We start from the raw sequence: 26,621 nt of genomic DNA on the forward strand, positions 1-26,621 counted from the left end.
GTCTACAATCACACTTAATGTTTCACATATTTAGGTCATACTTAACTCCAAATAAAAAAATTAAAATTAAAATATATTTGTATATTTATAATGGGTAAAATATATAAAAATATTTTTCATAAATACGTGTTCATAAATTCATAATACATGTTATATATTTATTTTTATTTTACACAAAGATAATGAAGCCTAATTTAGTTTTTTTTTGTGACTATTTCAGAATCAATTCAGAATCATTCTCCCCCAGTCTTCAGTAGCTTATGGAGCCCCTAAAGGGACATGGTGGTGGAAAAAAATGAGATGGGAGGAAAAATATATATTTCAATACTTCGCAAGAATATTATTTTCCATCACCATGTTCCTTTAGGGGCTCCGTAGTAGCTTGTTGTAATATGAATAATAATAATTATCATTATAGTGATGCAAAAATATAAATTTAAATATTGTAATTTTAAAGTACACTACCGTTCAAACATTTGGTGATGGTAAGAGTCTCTTATGCTCACAAAGGCTGCATTTATTTGATCCAAAAGACTATAAAAACAATAACATTGTGAAATATTATTACAGTATTCTATTTAGAATTCTATTTTAAACATTTTTTTCAAATATGTTTTATTCCTGTGATGGCAAAGCTGAATTTTCAGCAACCATTAGTCGTCTTCAGTGTCACATGATCCTTAAGAAATCATTCTAATATGCTGATTTGCTGCTCAAGAAAATTCTTATTTATCAATGTAGAAAAAGTTGTGCAGCATACTTTTATTTGTCATTTAAAAAAAAATGTGGAAACTTGATGAATAGAATGTTCAAATGAACAGCATATATTTTAAATAGAAATCTTTGTAACATTCTACAGTAAATGTCTTTACTGTCACTTTTGATCAATTTAATGCATCCTTGCTAAAAAAGAAAACTTTAACTCCAAACTTTTGAACAGTAGTGTACATTTGTAAAGTACAATTTGGTAGTATTTGTTGTTTTTGTTACTGTAATGAGAATAAAACTCATGAAAGTCATGAAAAGGTCCTAAAATATAATGCAAAAGTTTGTAGTTTCAGTCGTGTATCCACAAGCAAGTTGCAATTAAAACAAGCCGCTTAGTCCTTGTCTTACTTCATCAACTGCACATGCTAATTTAGCCATTCCTATAAAGTTGCTATCAAGAGATTTCAACACTAGACATTAGGATGTACCCCCCAAAATCACTAATAGCTTGCTGACAGATTGTTCCTGCAGGTTGTTACAAAACTGTCCCTCATTGTCCAGACATGCCCTCTTCATTGTTAATGTTCACCGCAGAGTGTGGCACATTATTAGCTGTCAGTGTGGACTCATTAGAAGACAATGTACTCTTCTGATATAGCTTTTAATAGGGCGAGACACAGTGATCTCAGTCAGTGAGGCACAGGACAGCCAAACCCCTATTGTCTAGCCGTCTGTGGGAAACTGGCATTTCAACATCCAGGGGCTTTTGTCCCTAGTGTGTTTTATCTAATAATCTCAGTCTCCACCCAGAGTTATTAGAGAATTTGAACTTCAGAGAGAATGACTGCATCTACAATACTGATTTTTCCATGTATTGTATCTATTTTTACCTAGTGGAGGGTCTCTAATTGTTTCTTGATGTTTTAGTGAAGGATTTGGTGTTACGAAACGCTATAATTGTTACCAGCTGCTTTGAAGTAATATAAAGAAGATCACATTAAATATATTAATTTGCTATTTATATTAACCCTATTCTGCTTTTTCTTCCTCTAGGGAAGTTTAATGTTTGAGTAAATGAAGCTGATGCCATTAGCTGGTCTATTGGTGGGACTTAAACCATGTCTTTGGTCCAAGACTACATCTACAAAAACATGTACCCATGGGGACATACAACTCAGTGACAGGAAGAGAACCAGGGAGAACGCGGTGGAACTCTCAGATAAAAGCCATGACCATAATTCAGTAATTTAATACTATAAAGTTGAAGGGTCAAACATACAAAGAAATGCATTTGTGTGTAATACCTGTCTGACAATGAATAAAAGAGACTTGAGTTAATCAATTTGTATTTAACAATGCAACAGTCAGGGCTTTTGCAAAGTAAAAGGCACAGAAAAAAAAATCATCTTCTTTCCAACTTCTAATTGTGTACTTCATGCATTACTGCCCTGTGGAGGTCTGTTATCACACAAAAAAGTATGAATATAAACTCTAAAGCACTCTTTATCCTAGAATGAATTGTTTGATGGATAGAAAAATCATTTGACCTCTTGAGTCCTAAGGGCTTTTTGCTTGATGATATAGCTCCTGAAACACCTAAAATAGCTTGACTCTTTTAGGTTGAAGTAATTTACTGAATCACACTTGTGAAAAAATAAAATAAAAAATAACAACTGTGGACTACTTTTGCTTCAAACACCACAATAAAAATCAACTTGCATGCATTTGTTTTTTCCAGTGTTCTGTAAATATGGTATTTATTGAACCTGCTTTGTTTTGTAGAAAATATACTTATTGTTGATGCCTTTTGATTGTTATGTCTCTTTTTGGCACTGTCTCTAATTTGTCTTTTGACATCATAATAAGGGCTGAATCCATGTCTTGGATTTGATCAGTTTACATATGTATGTATCTTCAATATTTACAGGTTACCAATTTGCACAATGCTCTCAAAAGAAAGAAAAAACAAACAAACACAAACTTCTAATTAAAATGCTTCAAATGACAAATCCACTAGCAAAGTGTGTCTATTTTGTTTATTTACAAAACTGAATGAATGATTTAATTTCTTGTTAATGAGAAGATATTCCATGAATGGACGTCACAACTCACAACAACAAGTGTCTCATAGTGACTGCACCAAGTAATCATATGTTTATGTCCTTACAGCACATCTATGTCTCAACTATATCATGTGTTTAATAGCTTTAGTTACATTATGTGGTAGGTTTTCTTTTTTGTAATCTTTGCAAGCAGCATGGTTTTTGAGCGCAGTGCTGAACGGGATCCTATTGGTGAGCTGTTGACCTGCCAAAGAATTGCAATATTTACTTAATCCAGAAGGTGGCAGCAAAGATCTACCTTTTTAAAAATTAAATCTTTGACTTCCTTTGTTGTTTGTACAGCTGATGGAAAAATATGTGGTCATGCAACTTAACTTATTTTTCCATCATCTTCTTCATTTTTATGTAAACCGAAAATATAAGCAGGCCAAAAGATTAAATCAACTAAGGCACTTAGTATTCTTACTATTCAGAAACAAATGTCCTACGTGCCGTTTATCAGTTATCACATATTTATAATTTAGCACTGAAATCGGTTTTCCGTAAATGTTTGGTGAAATGATAACTGCTTGTTCGTTGAGCATGAATCCCGAAGGCTGCTTTTAGGCTACATCACTATAAAGTATGCCTAGCTGAAGAAATACAGTTGCCCCTTCTCTCTTTGCTGGACGTCTTTGGGTTCTTAGGAGAATGAGACTGTCTTTATTGTTTGTTCCCTATAGTTTTATTGCTCATTGCGGGAGCTGAGTCTGCAATGTGGCCCATAACCATGCTGCGAGCAAAGCCTGTAAACATACCAACAACACCTTGATGAAACAGCGACTGAGGCACCATCAGTAATTATTACCAGGTGTTACACATAGGCCTACGTCTCTGTCATAGGCTATGTATATCAAAGACAATATGCACCATGCAATTGAATGATCATCTGTAAAATGTTAACAGATTGCTACATACAAAATACGTTTTGAATCAATAACAGTCCAGATCGTATAGTTTAGTGACACATTTTTTTTTTTTTTTTTTGCGTTCATCAGATAAACTTAGTGTTCGCTCGGAACAGTTTTGTGATGGAAATGAGATGGGAGGGGAAACTATTTTGCTTTGGCAAGCGAACACAAAGTTTCCCGGGTAGGCTTATCGCAAAAACATTTTTTAGAGAACGCAAAAGTTGTATGATCAAATGCAAGTTTCTATTGGGAACGCAAAAGTTTATTATTTCGGGAACTATTTGAACGACTGCTATTAACTGTCATAACTGTCCTCATATTAAAACTTTTAACTCATTAGTAAGAGTTAACATTTTAACTGTTACACGAAGTTCCGAAAACAAACATTTGAATAGATGTCGACTTTCTCTGAAGGGCATTTCATTTTCTTATGATAACTGTGCTTGAAGTTTTCATATTTGCTCTCAAAAGTATTATTTTTATTTCATACATTTTATTTCGGATTAGAGGAATATGAATAAAGACAGTAGCCTAGCTATCTGAAGGGTTTGTTGATATGTTTAAAGGGGGCAGGCCATGCGGAGGGACTGAATCCTGAAGGTGGGTCAGTAGAACAGACTGCTGCCGCTGCTGATGTCGCTGGTCGACAAACAGCAAGTGTTCCTTCGCGATAAATGTTTGTCAGGTGAATAAAGCCTGCTAATTCGGCTTTATATTGTTTTTAACATATCTTAGAGTGATCAAACCAAGAGGATATCGGTCATGAAGAACTTGTCTGTGCCCTTGTGCGCTCGAGCGCTTTTCTTGGCTCAAAGTGAGTATCTGATTTATCCAGTTGAAGCAGTTACTGTTGTTCTTTAAGTTTTATCGTGGTTCTATCTACACTGACTGCTGATAAAATAACGGATAAATGCTTGTGTATTATGTAGGCTATTTGAACAGACTTCTAAAAATGTATAGCCTAATTTGGGATTAAATACATCAAAGTGTGAGTGTTTGTGTGGAAGGTTATGTACAAGAAACATGTCAGGTTATTCTCCCCTCACCTGAGTGTGTATTGCATGTCTCTTGAGAGTCATTGTACATGTTTGTGCATACTCTCTTCTGTTTAAACGTTTTATAATGTCATGTAATGGGTTTTCAGTCTGTATTTTGCACTGTTGAGATCCAGACCCAAATGCCAAAACCAGCTGGCGCAGATAGTCAAACCTGTGTCCAAGACTGATGACTTTGTTTTGAACTAACCCAAAGAAAAGGTTCTGCTCCAAACAAACCCGAGTTGCATGACATGAGCACCAAAAGTAAAGCACATATAAGGGTAAAAAAACCAAAGGAACTATAACTCTGGAAATTCGGTCTAATAAATTCCTTAATGTGGCTTGGAATTTTATTTTGTTCAAGAGGTTTATCCACGATGACTTTGTTAAAGTCTCTGATGGTTCACCAAGAGCCGAAGCTTATTCTTTGTGAGGTCTTCGCACTGAAAAGAGAATGAATCAAGAAAATTCCCCTTACCTAACACATTGGACCTAGAATTGCATGTTTAGAACTCAAGAGTGATTCAGTGTGATTCACTTGAGTCTTGACACAAACAGTAAAGACATAAGGTTTTATTTAAAGCGAAGATGTAGGCCTACTATTATTAGACATACTCATCTTATTGCAGATTGAGTCAGCATTGTAATTTTATGATTTGAGTTAAGACAGGTCCCATTGGCAGTTTTTTTTTCAGTTGGAGCTTGATGTTTCATGGTAAACTAACCATTGTTTGAACTGGACCTGTCTTTGCCTCCATATTAACTTCTAAAAGTATTTGTTCCAGTCTGTACACTGACATACTGAAGTAAAATGCTCAGTATACTTACTATATTCTCTATTTTTTTTTGACCATTCAGCTTAAATTAATACACTTGACCTGTTACTATAGTTTTTATTTTGAGTGGAAAATCCCATAACATTATGATTCTGCACAACCAGCAGGTTTGTAAGACAACGAAAGTCTACTTTGACTCATGTAAACAAACCTTGGCTTCAAGGCTTTTAAATATACCCAGGCCATACAAACAACACTGCTCACAGTTTTCTACTTGGCTGAGATTAGGAACACTGGCTTATTTCAGATGTAGAGCTATTTATGAAATCATGAAATTATCATTAAAAAATATAGTTCTTTATTAAATATTCAGTTCCTTTGTAGATGTGTGCCATGAATATCATAGAAGAACATCTGAGATTCGACTTTAGACTTAGAAAATGGAACATTTGCTGCAGAAAGAGAGAGTGAGACAAGTTTAATCAAATTCATTTTTAAACTTCTTTATTTCTAATAATCTGTTCAAACATTTTGTCAAGTTAATGACATATTGCATGTTTATTGTAAAAAGCTTAAAGGGAAAGTTTACCCCAAAATGAAAATTGTCATTGTTTAATCACCCTCGTGTACAAACCTGCTTGACTTTTTTTTCTGTGAAACACAAAAGATGGTATTATTAAAATATCCAAGTGTTTTTTTCTTCTTCATGGGATCCAGTAGCCTGACCATTCTCAGTTGTAACTGATTTATGGTCTGGCACAGCGTCATAGACGAATCATTTCCAGAGGGGCGTCACCAACGGACGTCACGGATAGACCTAAAACCAATCAGAGCGATGAAGGAGATGACGTATGCAGAGCGGCAGAAACATCTCCGAGTGTTGTTCTTTGCTCGGTTTTTAACAAAAGGGAAACGTTCAAATCGCTTAAAACAGACGCGATAGCTGATTCGAACGAGTGATGTTCGACGGCGGCATCCATCTCTGTAATGTAGGCTAAAATCTGCTTCAAAATCCCAGCGCTGTCGTCATCATGTAAAGCCCGCCCCAACGTTTCTGATTGGTGCTTCGATTTCGGCGGATTGGAAATGAGCTTGAATGAGCTCTTTGCCAGACTAACTTTCAGAGCAAATCTAAATTTGCCGGAAGTTGTCTGGGTTTTCCCAGGCTAGGGATCCAGTGTTGTTTGGACCCGAACATTATTTAAAATATTCTTCTGTTCCACAGAAGAAAAAAATTCACACAGGTTTGGAACGACATGAGAGCAAGCAAATGACACTGAATTTGTGTAATTTGTGGGTGAACTGTCCCTTTGATGATTTCCATTACACGAGAGTAGATGTTAAAATGGTTGTAATATAGTAATTTGCCAATAGGTGTCACTGTTGTATTAAGTGAGTCACTACAGTTCTGTTATTCTTCTTCGCTGTTTTCTCTCTCTGTCGTTGTCAGTAATAAAAAAGCACGTGAAACTTCTACAGGTTATGGGCCCAGATCTTCGCTAAAGAAAAAGAAGAGGTAGTTTTACACAGGAATTTTTTTTTTTTTTTTTTTTTGTGAAATAGACAGTGTTCTGGTATTCACCATGGAGGATAAACTGTTTATTGAAAAATTGAGTGGGCCAGAGAACTGGGCAACGTGGAAATTTCAAATGGAACATTTTCTGAAAGCTAAAGGTTTTTGGGGCATGGTAATGGAGACTGACAACGTGGCAGAAGGAGCAAATGCACAGGCAAGAGCAGAATTTGAAAAACGGAAGGAAAAAGCATTTTCTGTGTTGGTGCTGAATGTAAGTACGCCTCAGTTGTATCTGATAACAAGCTGTAAGACCCCAAAGGAAGCTTGGGACACACTAAAAGGACATTTTGAAAGAGACACTCTAGCAAACAAGCTGTTTCTGAAGAAAAAATACTTTAGATGTGAAATGAAAGAAGGAGAAAATGTAACTGAACATTTGAAACGAATGAAGGAATTAACTGACAAGCTGGGGGCAATAGGTGCGTTGATCGAAGAAGAGGATCAGATTGTAACACTGCTTGGTAGCTTGCCACCAAGCTATGCTACAATAGTTACTGCACTGGAAACTAAGTTGGACAGTTTGACGCTACAGTTTGTTCAGCAAGCATTAATAAATGAAGAACAAAAACGAGTGTCTACTGATGGTAACTATAGTGATGCTTTGTCCGGTGGTGCGTCAGCGATGTCAATACAAGTTCGTGGAGATGTTACAAATGTGGAAAAGAAGGACATATCAAGCGTGACTGTCCAAGTAAGAAAAAACAGACTAAAATTCACAAAGCAAAAAATGTAACATTTGACCATGATGAAGATTCGTCTGAGAGTGCCTTTATCGCTAGAGGAGAAAATCAGGATAAGATGACACAACAGGTCGAGTGGTTGATCGATTCTGGAGCTTCAAAGCACATGACGTGTCACGAAGAAATTCTTCAAGACTACCAGCAATTTCAAAAAACACAGTCTGTGAAACTTGGTGATGGTAGAGTGGTTGACGCTCTAGGAATTGGTAATGTTAAACTGAGAATGACATTACAAGTCAGTGATGTAAAAAATGTCACAATGTTTGCTGTGCTGTATGTTCCCAAGTTATCCGGGAATCTCTTCTCAGTGGGAGCTGCTGTAAAAAAGGGAAATACTGTGGAGTTCAAGAAGTCTCGTTGTTACATTCGTAACAAAAATGGAAATCTCAGAGGAATGGGAACACAAAGATCTGATGGATTGTATCAGCTGGATGTAGAGGGAAGTGTGCATTGTGCATCAAGTGCACTAACAGCAATCAGTTTGTGGCATCAGCGTTTGGCTCACACCACTAAATTGAAGGAACTGAAAAAACTGGTAAATGGAGTGGACTTTCCTGAAGAGAAAGAAGTTTCTTTCTGTGAAGCATGTGTGGAAGGAAAGCTGTCAAGGAAGCCACATAAACCAGTAGGTGAAATTCGTTCAAAACGAAAACTACAGTTGGTGCATAGTGACGTCTGTGGTCCGATGCAGACTGAGTCTATAGGTGGATCAAAGTACTTTGTGACTTTTATTGATGATTATTCTAGATGTTGCAAAGTATACTTTATGAAACAAAAGAGTGAAGTTCTTTCCAGATTCAAGGAATTTGAGAAAACATTATCCAATGAGTGCGGGCAGAAAATAGCAAGACTGAGAAGGGATAATGGTGGGGAATACACTTCAAAAGAATTTCAAGAATACTTGAAGGTTCAAGGTATCCATCATGAGACAACTGTACCTCACACACCACAGCAAAATGGTTTTGCAGAAAGAAAGAACAGGACATTAATTGAAGCAGCGAGAACCATGCTCTCTCACGCTAAATTAACAAAGTCGTACTGGGCAGAGGCTGTAGCAACCGCAGCTTACACACAGAACAGACTTCCTACTTCTGTCCTGAAACAAGTGACGCCGTATCAGAGATGGTGCGACAAACAGCCAAATGTGAGTCACATGAAAGTGTTTGGTTGTGTAGCTTATGCACATGTCCCAGACACAGAAAGAAGAAAACTGGATAAGAAGGCTGTGAAGCTTCGTTTCGTGGGATATGCCAACAATGCCAAGGGCTATCGTTTGTACGATGAAGAAAAAAGGAGGATTCTGATTCGTCGGGATGTGATCTTCAATGAGTCAGATTTTGACCTGAAACAGGAAGTGGACATTTCTTGTGTGGAGAACGAAGTGGTCTTGAGAACTGACGAGAGAACATCAGTCGATGCAACTGTCGATGAAACTACTAGACTAGGTGGCAGAATCAGAAAACCACCTAAGAGATATGGTTATGATGAGTTTGCTGATCTGGTGACTGTTGATCATTATGCTAGTGTTTGTTGTGTTGCAGAACCAAGTACACTGAAAGAGGCAATGATGAGTTCTAACGCAAATGAGTGGCAGGAGGCGGCTGATTTGGAATATGAATCACTTCTTGAAAATAAAACGTGGGATTTGGTGGAATTACCAAAGGATCGGAAGGCCATAGGATCGAGATGGGTGTTTAAAGTTAAGCATCATAGTGACGGACGAGTGGAGAGATACAAGTGCAGACTTGTCGCTAAGGGTTACTCACAGAAGTATGGTGCCGACTACGATGAAACTTTTTCACCCGTGGTACGTTTTAGCTCAATTCGTACATTGCTGTCCTTCGCTGTCCAGAATAACATGCATGTGCATCAGATGGATGTGGTAACCGCATTTCTAAATGGACACCTGGATGAGGAGATCTATATGGAGCAACCAGAGGGATACATCAGACCAGGGGAGGAAAATTTGGTGTGTAAACTGAAGAAGTCAATATATGGACTGAAGCAATCTCCTCGCTGCTGGAGCAAAACTTTCACAGAGTTCATGAAGAACATTGGTTTCAATCAGAGTACATCAGACCCGTGTGTGTTTGTTAGATCTCGACAGGAGCTGGAGATATTAGCTGTGTATGTTGATGATCTAATTCTAATCACAGAGTCGATGGAAAGCATGGAAGAGTTGAAACTAGCTCTTAGCAAGCACTACAAGATGAAGGACATGAGAGAACTGTCCTATATCTTGGGAATCTCGGTCATCCAAGACAAAGAAAAAGGCTGTGTATTTCTTCATCAGAAGCATTACATTGAAGCCATTCTTCAAAAGTATGGTATGCATGATGCAAATCCAGTTGCAACACCAGCTGATGCAAATGTAAAGCTAAAAAAGGATGATGGGGTCAGTAAGTCTGTGGATTCAAGTGCTTACCAGTCTATGGTAGGTAGCCTACTATATGCTGCAATGGCCACACGACCTGACATAGCACAAGCTGTGAGCGTTGTATCAAAGTTCAATGCAAACCCAAGTGTGTCACATCTGACTGCAGTGAAGCGAATTCTACGATACTTGAAAGGAACACTGAATCTTGCACTCAAGTATGAGCGGTCAGAGTCTGGAGCGTTAGTTGGTTTCTCAGATGCTGACTGGGCTGGAGATCAGGACGATCGTCGCTCTACAACTGGTAATGTGTTTTTACTGGGTGGAGGAGCTGTGAGTTGGCTCAGTAAGAAACAGTCAACTGTTGCTCTTTCGACAGCGGAGGCTGAGTATGTTGCACTTAGCCAAGCAGCTCAGGAATGTGTCTGGCTTAGACGTCTTCTGAATGATCTTGGGATGGATGCTACTCCTGTGGTGATTTTGGAGGATAATCAAGGAGCCATTGCAATTGCAAAGAATCCAGTTGATCATTCAAGAACCAAGCACATTGACATTCGTTACCATTACATTCGTGAATGTGTGCAGAATGGACAAATACAACTGAAATATTGTCCCACAGATGACATGAAGGCAGATATCTTTACCAAGCCATTGGTGAGACAGAAGTTTGAGTATTTCAGGAGTGAGATTGGACTTTGTTTAATTTAATTCTGTTTTAGTCTTATCTTGAATGGACTATACTGTTAACTATGTTACAGTGTCAGACTATTAACATGGAAAAAGGAACTACAAATGTTGTTTTTTTTGTTAATATAATTTACTAAGAAAGGCTTAGACCAATTGTAAATTAAGTGGGAGTGTTGTAATATAGTAATTTGCCAATAGGTGTCACTGTTGTATTAAGTGAGTCACTACAGTTCTGTTATTCTTCTTCGCTGTTTTCTCTCTCTGTCGTTGTCAGTAATAAAAAAGCACGTGAAACTTCAACAAAAACTTCATGCTGATTTGTACTCGGCTTTCGCCAAGATAAGCAACACTAAGACGTAGCTTTACAGTAAACTATGCTTCTCCATCCATTTACGCTTCTTTCCATATGGTGGTGTGACTCCCCTTCTGTCCGGCGTTAACGGCTGCAGTGTACTTGGCACGTCAGCACACACGACGGCTGCAACTACAGTGTGGTCTCCCTAGTGGACCAGCACGACAACCGTCTGGATTGAGCAGAGTAGGGGACATCTCTAGGGTCTTCAAGTGGGCACCTTCCGTCCTCAGTGTTTCGTCGACTAGCCCACGACACCTCAAGAGGGCTCGACAGTGACTCTGGCGTCCCAGAGTCACCCCCCTCCGTCCCCCACTCAACTCAGCCCAACTTACTGACCTCTACATCCCTCCTGCTGCTGAGACCTAACCACAATCTCACAATCCAACCATACGCGCCAACCCGTTTGACTAAGGCTGTCGAGCCCCACTGGTGCGTTAATGCAATTTCAGTGGCAACGGTTCCGTATGGCATACCACCTACCACAAAGCACAATATCTGCCCAACCACCCGTCATTCACGCAATATACACAGGAACGCAATGACTGTAAATACTATACAACCTATACAAATAAACCAACAGACTCTTCAAGTTTTTCAAGAATTCTACGAAACCGTAGCGTGGCGGCCTGTACACAGCCAGCTAGAATCTTTCCGTCTCAACCACAGCCAGTTGCTGCTCCTTTCTGCTGCTTCAGATAAGTTCTTTACTGTGCGACGCAACTCTTGGCCACTGAATCCGACGTCTCTGAGGAACCGGGTTGTAGAGTGTGCCACAAAACCTCGACAACCCACTTCCACTGGATAAACCTGGACTCTCCATCCTCGCTGTTCTGCTTCAGTGGCCAGATGAGCATACCGCAGTTTCTTCCTCTCATATGCTTCATCTACCGCATCCTCCCATGGCACTGTTAACTCTATCAGTTGAACAATGCGTGCTGATCCAGACCACAAAACAATATCTGGTCGTAGGTTAGTGGTGGCAATCTCAGGTGGAAAAATAAGCCGTTGATCAAGATCAGCCAGCATCTTCCAGTCCCTAGCAGCTTCCAGTTGTCCTGGGCGAGAATTGGTGTTAACACCTTTTCTTGGTGGTTGCTCGCCTGGGCGGAGGAATATTGTCTTCTGCGTGTAATGTTTTGCTAGAACAGGTGGCAACTTATTGGTCATACTACGCTTGCCTTCCAATGCTAAAGCCAAAAATCGCAGTACTTGGTCATGGCGCCAAGTAAACCGACCTTGGCTAAGAGCCACCTTACATCCTGTCAAAATGTGCCTTAATGTGGCAGGTGATGAACACAAAGGACAAGAGGGATCCTCTCCTACCCAGAGGTTTAGGTTCTGCGGTGATGGGAGAACATCATATGTTGACCTAATAAGGAAACTGATCCTACTCTCTTCCATTGACCAAAGGTCTTGCCAGCCCATCTTGCGTTGCCCATCTTATCCACTCTCCCTGCTTGGCCTGGGAAATGGCCTTTATACACCTCATCCTCTCCTCCTGCTTTCGCACCTCGTTGACTACCAGCTTCCTCCTTTGAGCTGGGCCTGCCTTGTGCCATTTAGGAGGAGCTAAACTGAGCCCAAAACCCCCTCTTCCATGCTGTACCTGTCCCACGATATCCCCAATTTGAAGGGCAGCCTTTGCCTCTACTACAGCCTTCTTTGCTGACCACTTTCTACCAGTTTTTAACACAGGGGCTGCCTCCCTTACACATTTGTCACGTGACTCTACTAAGGTCATTTCCAGCCTGACCTTGGCACACTTAAACTCCTTGGTTAAAGCAGAGACTGGCAGCTGCAATATTCCTTTACTATAAAGTCCCACTCTGCTGAGGCAGCGTGGAACTCCCAACCATTTCCTGATGTATGAACTTATTAACGCTTCCAGCTTATCCACTGTTGTCAAAGAAACCTCGTACACAGTCAGTGGCCACAGCAGCCTCGGCAGTAGACCAAACTGAAAGCACCAGAGTTTTAGTTTGCCTGGTAGAGCACAGCTGTTTATGCTCTTCAACCCTTCCACTGCTTGTCGTCTAACTTCTCCCACCCGAACTGTGTCCTTTAGATCCCCATCTTACCATCTCCCAAGACTCTTCACTGGCTTCTCAGAAACTGTTGGTATTGCCTCACCATTAATGAAGAATGTTTTATCTACTACCTTTCCTTTAACTATCGAGATGCTCTTTGATTTAGAGGGCTTAAATTGCATTCGTGCCCATTCAATATTATCTGTTAACTTCCCCAATAACCGATTAGTGCAGGCTACTGATGTAGTCATGGTTGTCATGTCATCCATGTATTCTCTGATTGGTGGTAGTCGCATCCCAGAAGCCAAGCGCTCTCCTCCTACTACCCATCTTGATGCCCTAATGATTACTTCCATTGCCATGGTAAAAGCCAGTGGAGAAATGGTGCATCCTGCCATTATTCCAACCTCTAAGCATTGCCATGCGGTGCTGAATTTTGGAGTTGAGAAACTAAATTGCAAATCTCCAAAATAGGCTTTCACTAAATTTGTTATTGACATTGGTACTCTGAAAAATTCAAATGCTGCCCAAAGAAGCTCATGTGGCACTGAACCATATGCAGTAGCCAAATCCAGGAATGTCACATGGAGCTCCTTCCTCTCCTTTTTAGCTGACTGAATTCGTTGCCAGATAACATTGATGTGTTCTAAGCATCCTGAGAACCCTGGAATGCCCGCTTTTTGAACTGAAGTGTCAATGAAGCCATTCTTTAATAGGTAGGTGGACAATCTCTGGGCAATAATGCTGAAGAAAATCTTACCTTCAACGTTTAATAGTGAAATAGGATGAAACTGACTGATGCTTGTAGCATCTTTTTCTTTAGGTATAAAGACTCCACCTGCTCTGCGCCATGCTCTAGGTACAACCTGTTTTTCCACTTTTATCAATTTCCACAGAATTCGCAGAACTCCTGGAGCACTCTTGTACACTCTGTACGTAACTCCATTAGGCCCTGGAGATGATGAAGCCCTTGCCTTTCTCACAGCCTGCTCTAATGAACTGTCCCTTTAATTTGAATGAAGAATGTAATATGAGAAAGACATAGAAAGTGAGATGCAGTTTTGTAGGTTCACAGTCTCGTGTGCAGGTGTATCTTTGCCCACAACATGTTAGTGTGAATATGAGTGTGTGTGTGTGAATGAAATATGCGTACGGACAAGCCACTGCGTTTCAAAGTGCTTCCTCAGCAGATTCCAAACCCTTGACCCTCTCCCTCCACCTCCTCTGCCTTTCGCTCTGATGTTTGTGGTTTCTCTGGCTTCAAACACATCCTTATTACTGCCTTTCTATTGCCCTCAGGATTTGCTGTACATTCTCAAAAGTATTTCTTTTTTTCTCATTTGACATAAAATCATTATGACATGCAACAACCCTCAAAGACCATACAGAGTTGAACTCCTGTGTGAAAAGAAATATTATTGTGAATTTATTCTTTATTGTAGAAGTTTTTTTAAAAGTTTAATATTTCGTGCTGCCTTTCAGAGGAACTGTCTATTGTGCAGACAGTGACGGATGACTATTCCAGTTAAGTCATATGAATGGTATCACAGCTGTATGCTGTGTTTCACAATGTTGTGAAACGCTAAAAACATTCTACAGTGTTTAGTTTTGTACTGAATGTCTTTAAGCGTGTGGGTTGTGTGAGTAGAATTTAAAAACAAGTAAACCAACCCATTTTAAGATAAATCTTTTATATTTGTAGCATGTAAAAAAAAATTTTTTTTAACACTTTACGACTGGGAGTGGTTGGATTTTCCCAGACCCTCTTAATGCACGAGTATCTGGGACTGTTCAACCACTCCCTTAGTCTTAAAGTTCATAAAATGAAAATTCTGTCATCATTTACTCACCTCATGTTGTTTAAAAAAAGTTTACTAAAAGTAGTCCATTGTGCACTATTTTCCAAATCTGAAGTCTACGATATCTATCAACATTTACTAATACATTATCAAAATCAAAAGTATCTGTTAATATTATTCAATGGGCCTGAGCTGATATGAATTAACAATGACAGTTGTATTTTTATTAACTAACATTAACAAAGATGAATTATTACTGTAACAAATGTACTGCTCGTTGTTAATTTATGCATTAACTAACGTTAACTAATGGGACCTTGTTGTAAAGTGTTACCGATTTATTTATGAAAATTTCCGTGATTGAGAATAATATGGGCTTAGGTAATATCTAGTTAAATATTTATATTCTAAGTCTAACATTTACTTCAGATTACAAAGGAATGTTTTATTAATGTTTTGACTCTTCTTGCAGACGCAAGGAGAGCTGTTTATTTTTTAGGGTTACAGACTCATACAAACATCCGTAAATAGTCCTTTCAGACATAAGTGATGCAAATTCAAAATATTGGTGCTACTCGTTTTCCCCTAAATGCTTGCTGACAAAGAGCTTTTTTACAAACAACTGTTTGGTTTGAAACAAGCATTGCTTGGCTGTCCCTGCATTCCTCTATATTTCTGTGCATTACTGTATATTTCCTATATTAGGAACTATTATTACTTCATATAAAGCACCAAGCCTGTCAGATTAAGTGCCTGCTGCTTTTTTCAGAGCTTGTAAACAGGGATTTCTGAAAACACTGATAATATCTCTGGTCTTTAATGTAGTGGGATGAAATTCATGAGGTGACCTATATCAGCACTGTGTATTTAATCTGTACTTGTTTTTCCTTTTTGCCTAATTTACAGTTCTGGCTTCCTTCCTCTTCAGCCCTGGTAAGTACATAACTTGAACCATAAAAATATAAACTTTAAACAAAAGTGTATCAAGCACCTTACATAATGTCATAATTATCCAAAAATATACTCTACCATTCAAAAGTTTAAGGTCAGTACTCAGTAAGATTTTTTAAAGAAATTAATACTTCTATTCAGCAAGGATGCATTAAAAGTGACAGTAAAGATTGTAAACATTGTTACAATAGATTTCTATTTCAAGTAAATGCTTTCAAATTAATTTTCTGTTCATCAAAGAATCCTAAAAAAATGTATCATGGTTTACACAAAAATATTAAGCAGCACAACTGTTTTTAACATTGATAATAATGATTCTTGAGCAGCAAATCAGCATATTAGAGTGATTACTGGAGGATCATGTGACTCTGAAGACTGCAGTAATGAAGCTGAAAATTCAGCTTTACATCACAGGAATAAATTAATGGGTTAGTTCACCCAAAAATGAAAATTCTGTCAGTAATTACTCACCCTCATGTTGTTCCATCCCCGTAAGACCTTCGTTCATCTTCGGAACACAAATTAAGATATTTTTGATGAAATCTGAGAGCTGTCTCACTCCTCCATAGGCTTCTCCAAGTGACTACAGTGGCTCACTGTATCACACACATGACCAGCGTCGGCCAATAGTGAGCCTACATTCTGACGTACAACACAGAAGCGCTGCGCTGTTACACTTCGTGAACTCACTCAGAGGCCCACAGAGAAGAAAATGAGTAGTTGAATAAAGTCGTTATTTTTGTGTTTTCTTTGCGCACAAAAAGTATTCTCGTCGCTTGATAAACTTATGGTTGAGCCACTGTAGTCACTTGGACTATTTTAACGATGTTTTTACTAACTTTTCTGGGCCGGCAAGTTTCAATTACATAGAAGCCTAGAGGAGTGAGACAGCTCTCTGATTTCATCAAAAATATCTTAATTTGTGTTCCGAAGATGAACGAAAGTCTTATGGGGTTGGAACAACATGAGGGTGAGTAATTACTGACAGAATTTTTATTTTTGGGTGAACTAACCCTATAAGTCTTCTTACAAAAGCATTCAAAAATCTTACCGACCCAAAACGTTTGAACAGTATACAGGACTGAGAATGCTGCAACTACTAGTTTACTGCTGCTGTAGCAACATATGGTTTATGACGACAGCACTGCTCCATTTACTTTAAGTAATCACATATGATAGTGTTTTTCGATCATTAGACCTAATCTGTTTTCGGGAAACCTGCTCTTTGTGTGTCAGCGCTAGGCCAAAGTGATGGCAGTGGCGTGGTGGTGGCCATGTACAATATCAGCGCCCCCCAGGGATCACAGGCGATATTGCAGTGTCATAGTCAGCGCATGGTATGGACCCAAGACCGCCTAAAGGACCGCCAACGGGTAGTGCACTGGGATTTACTTCGTAGTGGCCCAGACCATGCAATGGAACGTGTTTTAGACATGTTTTCTGCTGGAGACCAGCGCATCTACAATGGCTACAACCAGGGACGCATTAACATGCCCAAGACTGCTTTTAAGGATGGTAACTTCTCATTGGTAATTAAAGGTGAGATACTTTTGGGCAACACAAATGTTACTTAATATCACAGTTAATCAATATCTCTATATGTAATACATATACTGTATGTACAATACATATTATGTAGGCCTATGTCCATTTGGAACACTCTAGAAACTGCCTAACAACCACGAGAAAACTTTAGCAGCCATCTAGCTATATAACTTTCAATCCCTTCAAACTGCTCAAGTATTCAAAAATAAGACCTATATAACGTTCACACTTCAAAATAACCTTCAAACTTTAAAACTTCCAGGCAAAGCCCCAATGTTTATCTTGTAGATAAATTAATGCATTTTGTCTGTGTTCCTTCATACAGATGTTGCAATGAGTGACAAAGGAATCTACTCCTGTAACCTGCATCATCATTACTGCCACCTGTATGAGTCAATCAAAGTTCAGCTCAATGTCACCAAATCAGGTTGGTAAACTCACTTCATATTTTAGAGTTTTTGTCTGGCTATTCTTGGCATTTAACCTGCCTCTTGACTCTTGATCAAACGGTTCGAGTTCATGCCAAATAAGGAGCTGTGTGACGATTAAAGAATTGAAAGAATGTGAAGGCCGTTTGAAAAGAAAATTTTGCCCTCTCTTGGTTATCTCCATTCACCAACTTAAAAAAAAATGTTTTAACAAAAAATATTTTACTCTAATATGCTGATATATATATATATATATATATATATATATGCGTGTGTGTGTGCATGTATTAAAATACATATATCATGTCATTTTTGCTCACCATTGTTTGAAATAGAAATCTTTCGTAACACTGTAAATATCTTTACTGTACTTTTTAATAATAGTATTAATTTCTAATATTTTTATAATAACTTTTGAACAGTAATTATATATACATACTCATATAAGCGTGCTCAGACGTGGCCTGAGTCTGTTTCAAATAAACTTTGTTTATTAAACTGTTGTATAAAATCAATAGGCCATCACATTTGCAATTGTGCTGATATTCGGGAAAACCGTACTCTATATCCTGTAATAAATATTAAAAACTAGACCTCACGGGGACATTTTTTGCCCCTTATATCTTGATTTTGGGGGGGCATTTTTATTTATTTTGGTGGCATTTTTGCCTCAAGCCCGTTCATTTCCATAATGGCGGGGCTCTTTTTCGAGTGCAAGCGGACGGAGGCCCCTTCTGTTGTGAGGCCTGTTTCAAGTGAAACACTGTGTGTGCTGCATACTCATCCAGCTGTGGTTTTCTCTCAGCACGTAAGGAGAGGCGGTTCTGGGACGGTCAGAAGGCTGTGTATGTGGTTCTGGTGGGCACCACGGTGGTTCTCCCTTGCGTTAACCGCCGGCCCATCTGGACCGAGGGCAACAGTCAGGAAGACCAACAACAGGTGGTGCACTGGGATCGTCAACCTCCAGGGGTCCGACATGACCGCGCCGATCGACTCATCGACCTGTACGCTTCTGGTGAGAGGCGTCACTACGGGCCACTGTTTGTTCAACAAAAGATGAATATTTCTGCCACAGCATTCTCGCAGGGAGATTTTTCTCTGATAATCTCAGACATCCAGCTCCTAGATCAGGGGCTATACTCCTGTCATCTCCACCATCACTACTGCGGCCTGCATGAGAGACGCATCTTCCAGCTTTCTGTGACCCCTCCGGTCCCTCAGATCCCTCAGGAACCCACAGATGAACCTCAGTATCTTCCCAATGAAGACCCAAGTAAGAGAAAAACACACTTTTTACTTCATAAGACACTACTAGTAAAAGAACTGCCAGTTTTGTACTCGCATGCTTTTTCTTTATTACTATTTTCAATATTTTAGACTTATGATATGGTATGGAAATTCAATGACTTGTTATTTATGCTCGACCAGGCTGCATTTATTTGTTCAAAAATACAGTAAAAACAGTAAGATTGTGAAATGTTATTATAAAATATTATTACAAACAAACTGTTTTCTATTGTAAGTATTTCTGTGATGGCAAAACTGAATTTTCAGCAGCACATAATATGTATAAATAAATCATTCCAATATGCTGATTTGCTACTCAACAAACATTTATTAATATTATCAAAGTTGAAAACAGTTGCTTAACAGTTTTGTGGTTTTTCAGGATTCTTTGATGATTATAAAGTTCAAAAGGACAGCCTTTATATGAATTAGAAATCTATTGAAACATTTATAAATGTCTTTACTGTCAATTTCTTATCATTTAATACACCCTTGCTAAAACTATTATTTATTTATTTTTATTTTTAATTCTCATCATGAGCAGCATAAATTCAACTACCCTGCCAACATTGTAGGTGTTATATGGGCTTGAAATATGGGCCCTACACGGGTTTATCCATGGGTTCTATGTCGGCCCTACCTGAATAAGCCCCAGAATGGACAAACCTATGTAGGGCCTATATTTCAAAGCCATATTATGTCTACATTGGCCCCACCATTAAATGTTGCCTGGGTAGTCATGTGCTGTCTCTGTCTCAAAGCACACAAGGGATTTTCCAGAAATTATCCCAATTTATCACAGAAAAGTTGCTGCTGTCAGGAATTCTTGTTTGTTATTTGACTCGTTATGACTTGTTTGCACCTTCAGATTCCAGTAAATATTTTTCTTGTGAATGCATCTCTGTTGTTCATAAAGGTTGTCTAAAATGGTTTTCTAAATGCCAGTGCAGACAGGTAGGACAATAGAGCGTCCGTCTTGGAGCATCTTCAGCATGTTTCCGAATATATCTTTGCAACTCAGAGCCCCGGGCTAGGGAGTTCTCCTGATTTACATTTGTCTTTCTTTCTCTGTTGATGTTCTTGGTTTGTCATTTGCTTGTATTTACAAGAGAAAGAGGCAAGAGTTGATGCTTATTACTGGTTTAGTCAACACTTGTTTTACAGAACAGTTTTGTATACTTTGTCAGCATTTATTAAGCCAAAGAAAAAACACTCCAATTTTGTTTCTTCTAAATTGAATCTGTATTGACTAAATGACAAACATGTATTTATGAGAAAGAAGAGAAGGAGAAATGGATGTAATCACAAGGCATGAACTCAAACAAACAGTCATGACCTAAAATGGTCTGAGGTAAGTCTGAAGATCTGGTTACCCTTCTGTCTGGGTTCACGTTCATTGAAATGCAGCAGCTTCTTTTTCTTTTTGCTTCAAGCATGCTTCTTTTTCTCTCTTTTTTTTTTTAACTCGCATTCCACTGCCGTTCCCTCTCCCACTGTCACAGCTCGCTTTCTCAGTTTGAGTTCTGCTCTGGTTCGGATCATTCGATAGCCATATGTTTTCCTTTGAGGTACTGCCAGGCAGACAGGAGCAAAGTAGGATAAGAAAGTGCTTTTTTTACTTGGATAAGATGGGGAGGTAGATGATGTGAACTGTCTGGGAGAAGGAAATATATGAGGCAGAGACGAATCAATGCATATTTTTAACAGTGACAAAGAGAGTTGGGTAAAAGAAGGGTGGGGATTCTGCAGGAAAAAAAGCACCAAGAGAATGTGGGAAAGTCATTTTCTATGGTAATACTGTTTCTACTGGACCTTAGACTACACAAACCTCAGAGGAATCTTGTGGATAATCACAGACTTTTGGGCAAGAAAGAAAAGAGCTAAACACTTTCTGCACTGCTGAATTCATTATTAACAACTAAATATTTCTGCATTTGCAAAAAACTTTGGGCATCTGCAGTGACTGTTTTTTTTTTTTTACACTGGGCTGTTTTGATTTGCAGTGTGAGTGTCTGTATTTTGTTTTGTTGTCAGTTTTGTCTTGTCTCTCTTCCTTGACTTAAAGGGACAGTTTTGACATCATTAATCACCCTCATGTCTTTTCAAACCATTATGACTTTTTCTTTTTGTGTGAAACACATTATCATAAACATAAAAATATCATCAAAATAGTTCAAACAACTTACACACATTATTCAGAGTATTATGAAGCCGTATGATAGCTTTTATTTTCACACACTCTAAAATCTGAGTCATAATTAACTGAAAAAGTCTCACTGAAAAAAAAAATCTCCTTTGCATATTTGTGAAATGAGTTGCAATGGCCGTTCAACGAATGAGTCTTTTTAATCATTCTTTTGATTATCTTTTTTAATGAATCGGCCAGTCTGGTGAATTCACACCAGTCTGAATTATTCGTTCATGAGTTTAAGTTCAAATGATCCAGTTGCAGTGGTTAACAGCTCACTGGAGGGGAAGATAATCAGTGAAAAATTACTCAAAGCAGATCGTGTGATGCTTTTAACGATGATCGAATGTTTATTTGTTGGCTAAACTATTCCTTTAAAGCGTCAGATTTCCTCAAGACACCCTTAGCTGTGTTTATATGTTGTACAGTGTGCACTGTGTTTACAAATGCCAGTCTGTTTGACTTCCAAGCTTTTAACTTCTGCTGCTTCTCTTTGTGGTTTGACTTATTTATCTGCTATTTTTTCCCTCTTCCGTTTCTTAAATTTTCCTCTTGATCTGTCTTGCCTGTGTTGTGCTCTCTCTCACTTCTCACTTCATAGTCTTCTCCTTTTTTTGGCCATTCTCTCTTTTTAACCTACGTCTTCATCCTTTTTGGAGTTTTTTTGGACAGCGTCTTGTTTATCTGCAGGAAAAGGGAAGTTTGCTTCATCTGTAAAGCATCTGGCCAGCTGTTGCTAGAGCTCAACATTAGACAGTGAGCCATAGGGAGGAGACTGTTGTAGATTTAGGTCAGCCCACCCTCAACATCCCCTCATTCCCCCTTCAACCTTCCCTCAACCCGTTCTTAAACCAACAGAAATGTGTCAGTCCTTTTCTCTGTTTTATCTAAGCATGAAGAAAAAGACAACTGTCTGGATCCAGCATAGCCATTACATAAAGTTATAAAGTAAACCTTTTTGGACTTTCCATAATTCTGTTTATCCTCTTATTATAGTCCAAAACTGTTTTAAACCAGGTGGTTCCAATCATGTAAATCACTCGCTTAAAGCTTTCACGAGGATCTGGCATATCAATGATTGTTTAAAAGTTGCAAGGTTTGAGCATATTGATGTTCCCCTATGGTCTTTTAAGCAGGAGAGTCCAAGACACGTCCCAGTGGAAGTCCTGATCTGGATTGCTTGGCCCATAAATGCTTGTCTTTTATCATGAGGCCAAACTCAATATCATCATAAGCTGTTCTTGAATGCATCTGTTCATGGACAGTCAGGAAATAGTAAAGATTGTTTCTCACGATCTGGGAGATGTCTTGTTTCTTTTGAGCAATTATTATTATTATCTGTGGGTCTGAAGCTAAGCAAAACACATCTTTGCAACATAACCATAGGGAGATACTATTGTAAAGAAGCCTCCTTTGTGGTTTACCAGAGGTGAAAAATACAGAAATGAATGTATTTCTAAATTTTGTAGTTGCCATTTAAGAGAAAAATACTTTTAATAAAAGTAACAACAACGCAATATTGTGACAAAACACACTATACTGCTCTTTAGCACGGCTCTTGACTGCCAGTAACCAGTCATATCCGGCCTTTTATGAGGTCTTCTGAAAACGAGGGTAGAAGATCCTTCAGCTGTTACTGATTACAGTAATCTACCATAAGATATTAGCCTGTGTTCCCCTCGATGCTGTGGCTTCAAACATGCACAATAAGAGGTTAAGATTGAGATTACAGGGCAGAAACTGTTATTCACACAGGTAACAATTACTTAATGGGTATGTTGGCAGAATTTGCTTGTTCTCACAGAGAATTGGTGGTACATTAGAAAGATAACATAGCAAATATCTGTATTTGGGGGTATTAACATATATAATTTATAAATAATATTAATATTATTACAATTTAAAATAACTGTTTTCTATTTCAATATATTTTAAAATGTAATTTACTCTGTGCTGGCAAACCTTAATTTTCAGCAGCATTACTTCAGTGTCACACGATCCTTCAGAAATCATTCATGCTTTTCTTATTATTATCAATATTGAAAACAGTTGCGTGGCTTAATATTTTTGTGGAAACCGCAATTCATTTTTCGATTCAAGCATTTACTTGAAATAAAAATATTTTGTAACATTATAAATGTCACGTTTGATCAATATAATGCATCCTTGTTGAAGAAAAGTCTTTTAAATATCTTACTGACCCCAAAAGGTATATATATATATATAGCTTTTATCAACCATGAAAAAAGCTTTAAAAAAAAATGATATAAAAACTTCATAGCAATAAGATCTAGAAGCAAGAATATCTCTCTGATTTTCAGCTATGGCTCAGGATCCAAACATTATAGTCTCTGAGTGATTTTCCACATCTCATAATACTTCTTTTCTAAGAACTATGATGTCATATTTAGTCATCTCCTGTCGTCATTTTAGGCTGCGTGTCTTTATTATGTCTGTATCATAGACGAAGTGGTGCAACTTTGGCTTATTTATTTAATTTATAAAAAAATTCTGTGGAAACAAAACGCCAAATTCACTCAATAAACTAAACCACACAGTACCTCCCCATTTCCCCCCATTCCTCCCTCTGTTTTCCACCACTCTTCTTAAATCCATGTTTTACTGCCAGGAGAGAAAAAAACAGTGGATCTCATTCTGGCTGAAAAACACGTGGCAGTTTCCGGTCTTTCTCACAGAATTTTGACTTCTGTTAAAATAAACAAGTGCACAAACTATGCTGCTGAAAACCAAGTATTTACATTCGCATATATTATATTTTTGTCCAAAGCAACTTAAAATGCATACCTTTAATGCATTCTATCTTTATGTGGATTTTCTGAGAATCAGTCATGACCTTGTGTTGCCAACACTGATCTCTCACCTCCAACACCTGTTCAGCTCTAGTGCCATCTATGCTGATTCTTCAGTTGTCTTCAGTTGACATGTTGTAAATATCCCTATAAATCCAGCTCCAATGAATATCTGGAAACTTTGTTTTATAATAAATAAATAATCTAAAAGTATATTAAAAGTACCATTCAAAAGGTCACTATGTTAAGATACTCTTCATTAGGTTTATTATTTGCTCTGTAGATTTTACTATCTTACTACTTTCGTTCACTGTTGAAGTTATTTATTTTTCTTTTTTAGAGTTTGGTATTTCAGTTATTTTTCTCTAAAAATTTAATTCTGTTTAATAGCAGGTTAATCATTTTTGTCATAATGTACATACTTTTTTTGTAGTATTTTATGTAATATATTTAATATAGTATCCATTCTATGTAAACTAATGTGGAGCCGAATACAGAATAAATAGCTCAGGAGCTTGGATGATTATGGTCTTTTTTTTTTTTTTTACTTTCAAGGCATGAAGTCAGAATATATATCTGTAATATATCTCCGTCTGAAGTGCTGAGTTGTGCTTTTTTTTCACAAAGGATCTGTATAACCTTAAACTTAAGCTTTATAGTAACACAGGGCCCTCTGCTGGTTACTGAAAATGACAATAAGGCTCAAATTCAAGGCCAAACTCTTGATCATTTTCTCTTTTAGACACCAATATGGTGGAAGTGCCGCCACATGTCATCAACGTCATCTTGCCAGAGCAAAGGAGTCACTTCCTACAGCAGCTCGGCTACATCCTGGCAACTCTCCTCCTACTGGCCCTTATTGTGTTGGCTATCGTTCTCCTCACACGTCACCGGAAAAGACCAGGTTTTTACCTTTTATTGGTCACTTCCATCTGTCATTTTGCATTTTATTGCTCTTATTTCAAGTGTCTTAGTTTGTATATATAATGTTACCGTGGTAAAAATAGCTCCTTTGTTGCACCAGAAAAGTGTCTTTCAACCACATTATTTGTTATTTAATATGCAGGCAATATGTGACTTATGCTCAAATATGATTTATCCTGCACTTGATTTTTTGTTTTTTTTAAAACGTAGGCCGAGATTTTGATCCACGTAAAGTTGAAAGCCCACCGCTACCGACGGTGACGTATGTGTGAGTACCCACTGATGTTAAAATGCCATCTGTGAACATTAAGCATCAGCTGTCCTGAATAAAACATCCACTGTCCTGGTGTGTCATACATCTAGGGGCCACACATCATGTGTTAAGAAAGAATGTGAGCGAAGCATCCCAGAGGTGAAGTCAAGCAACCAAGAGGAGACAAAGTTGGGTGAGTTTACATCAGATTTCCTCTCAAAATGCTGCACCAACTTTTAAAAGACTTGGACAAATGTATTTCTGTTTGTCTCCTCAGACTACAAAAACAATCTTCTGAAGGAAGCTGAAATGTCCAAACTTTGCTCCCCAAAAGCCATTGACCTGGACAGAGGTAAAATGGACCCGATCGCGATAATTTTCTGTCGTCTTTGTCTGAGAGGTTTACAGGCCTAACATGTAATTCACATTGAAAAATAAACCCCAAACTAAGTGCATGAAGACAACTAGACACCAGACAACTAGTTATCAAATGTGGTTCCGTTCATACTACACATATACCCTCGTTCACAGGTTTATATACAAATGATCAAATTGCATTAATTAATTACAGACTTTTACTGTACATTGTTAGTTCTTTTAAACTTTCTATTCATCAAAGAATCTTGTATATAAAAAAGTGTCATGTTTTGCACCATTATATAAAGTAGCAAACATTTTCAACTGTGATAAATAACAACACATTTTTCTGGAGCACAAACTTAGTGTGATATTACAAGCATACTACTATAATGATTTCTGCAGGATCATGTGACACTGAAGACTGTAGTAATGATGATGCTGAAAATTCAGCTTTCCCATCACAGGAATAAATATATTAAATTAGAAAGAAGTTATATTACATTCTAACAATGCTTCACAATATTACTGTTTTTTTTTTTTTTTTACCAAATAAATGCAGCATTGGTGAGCAGAAGAGGCCTCTTTTAAAAACATTAAAGAAATCTTACCAACCTCAACTTTTTTTCTCTGCAGAGATGGAGAAGCCATCTTGGAAATAAGCGGTACCTTGCCACTGGCTGGTCCAGGGGGAGATTTGGAAATCTGGAATTCATGGAAGAAGAATGAAATGTGGAGAGGCGACAATATGGCAAGGAAATAAGACAAAAGAAGGAGAGATTTTCT

At 38.0% G+C, this 26,621-nt stretch overlaps 1 protein-coding gene across 1 annotated transcript; it reads left to right on the forward strand.

Moving 5' to 3' along the window:
• The first annotated feature begins 4,307 nt into the window (after window positions 1-4,307).
• On the forward strand, window positions 4,308-26,621 carry mxra8a (matrix-remodelling associated 8a). The gene is made up of 10 exons (XM_056244496.1): window positions 4,308-4,535; window positions 15,999-16,025; window positions 17,280-17,582; window positions 17,914-18,015; window positions 18,822-19,289; window positions 25,044-25,205; window positions 25,436-25,493; window positions 25,589-25,671; window positions 25,756-25,830; window positions 26,472-26,621. Exons 1-10 carry the CDS (start codon window positions 4,484-4,486, stop codon window positions 26,495-26,497), a joined length of 1,356 nt encoding a protein of 451 aa, XP_056100471.1. The 5' UTR covers window positions 4,308-4,483; the 3' UTR covers window positions 26,498-26,621.

The sequence above is a fragment of the Rhinichthys klamathensis genome, unplaced genomic scaffold (genome assembly GCF_029890125.1).
Source record: "Rhinichthys klamathensis goyatoka isolate OS25496 unplaced genomic scaffold, OSU_Roscu_1.1 h1tg000989l_1, whole genome shotgun sequence".
Taxonomy (NCBI): domain Eukaryota; kingdom Metazoa; phylum Chordata; class Actinopteri; order Cypriniformes; family Leuciscidae; genus Rhinichthys; species Rhinichthys klamathensis.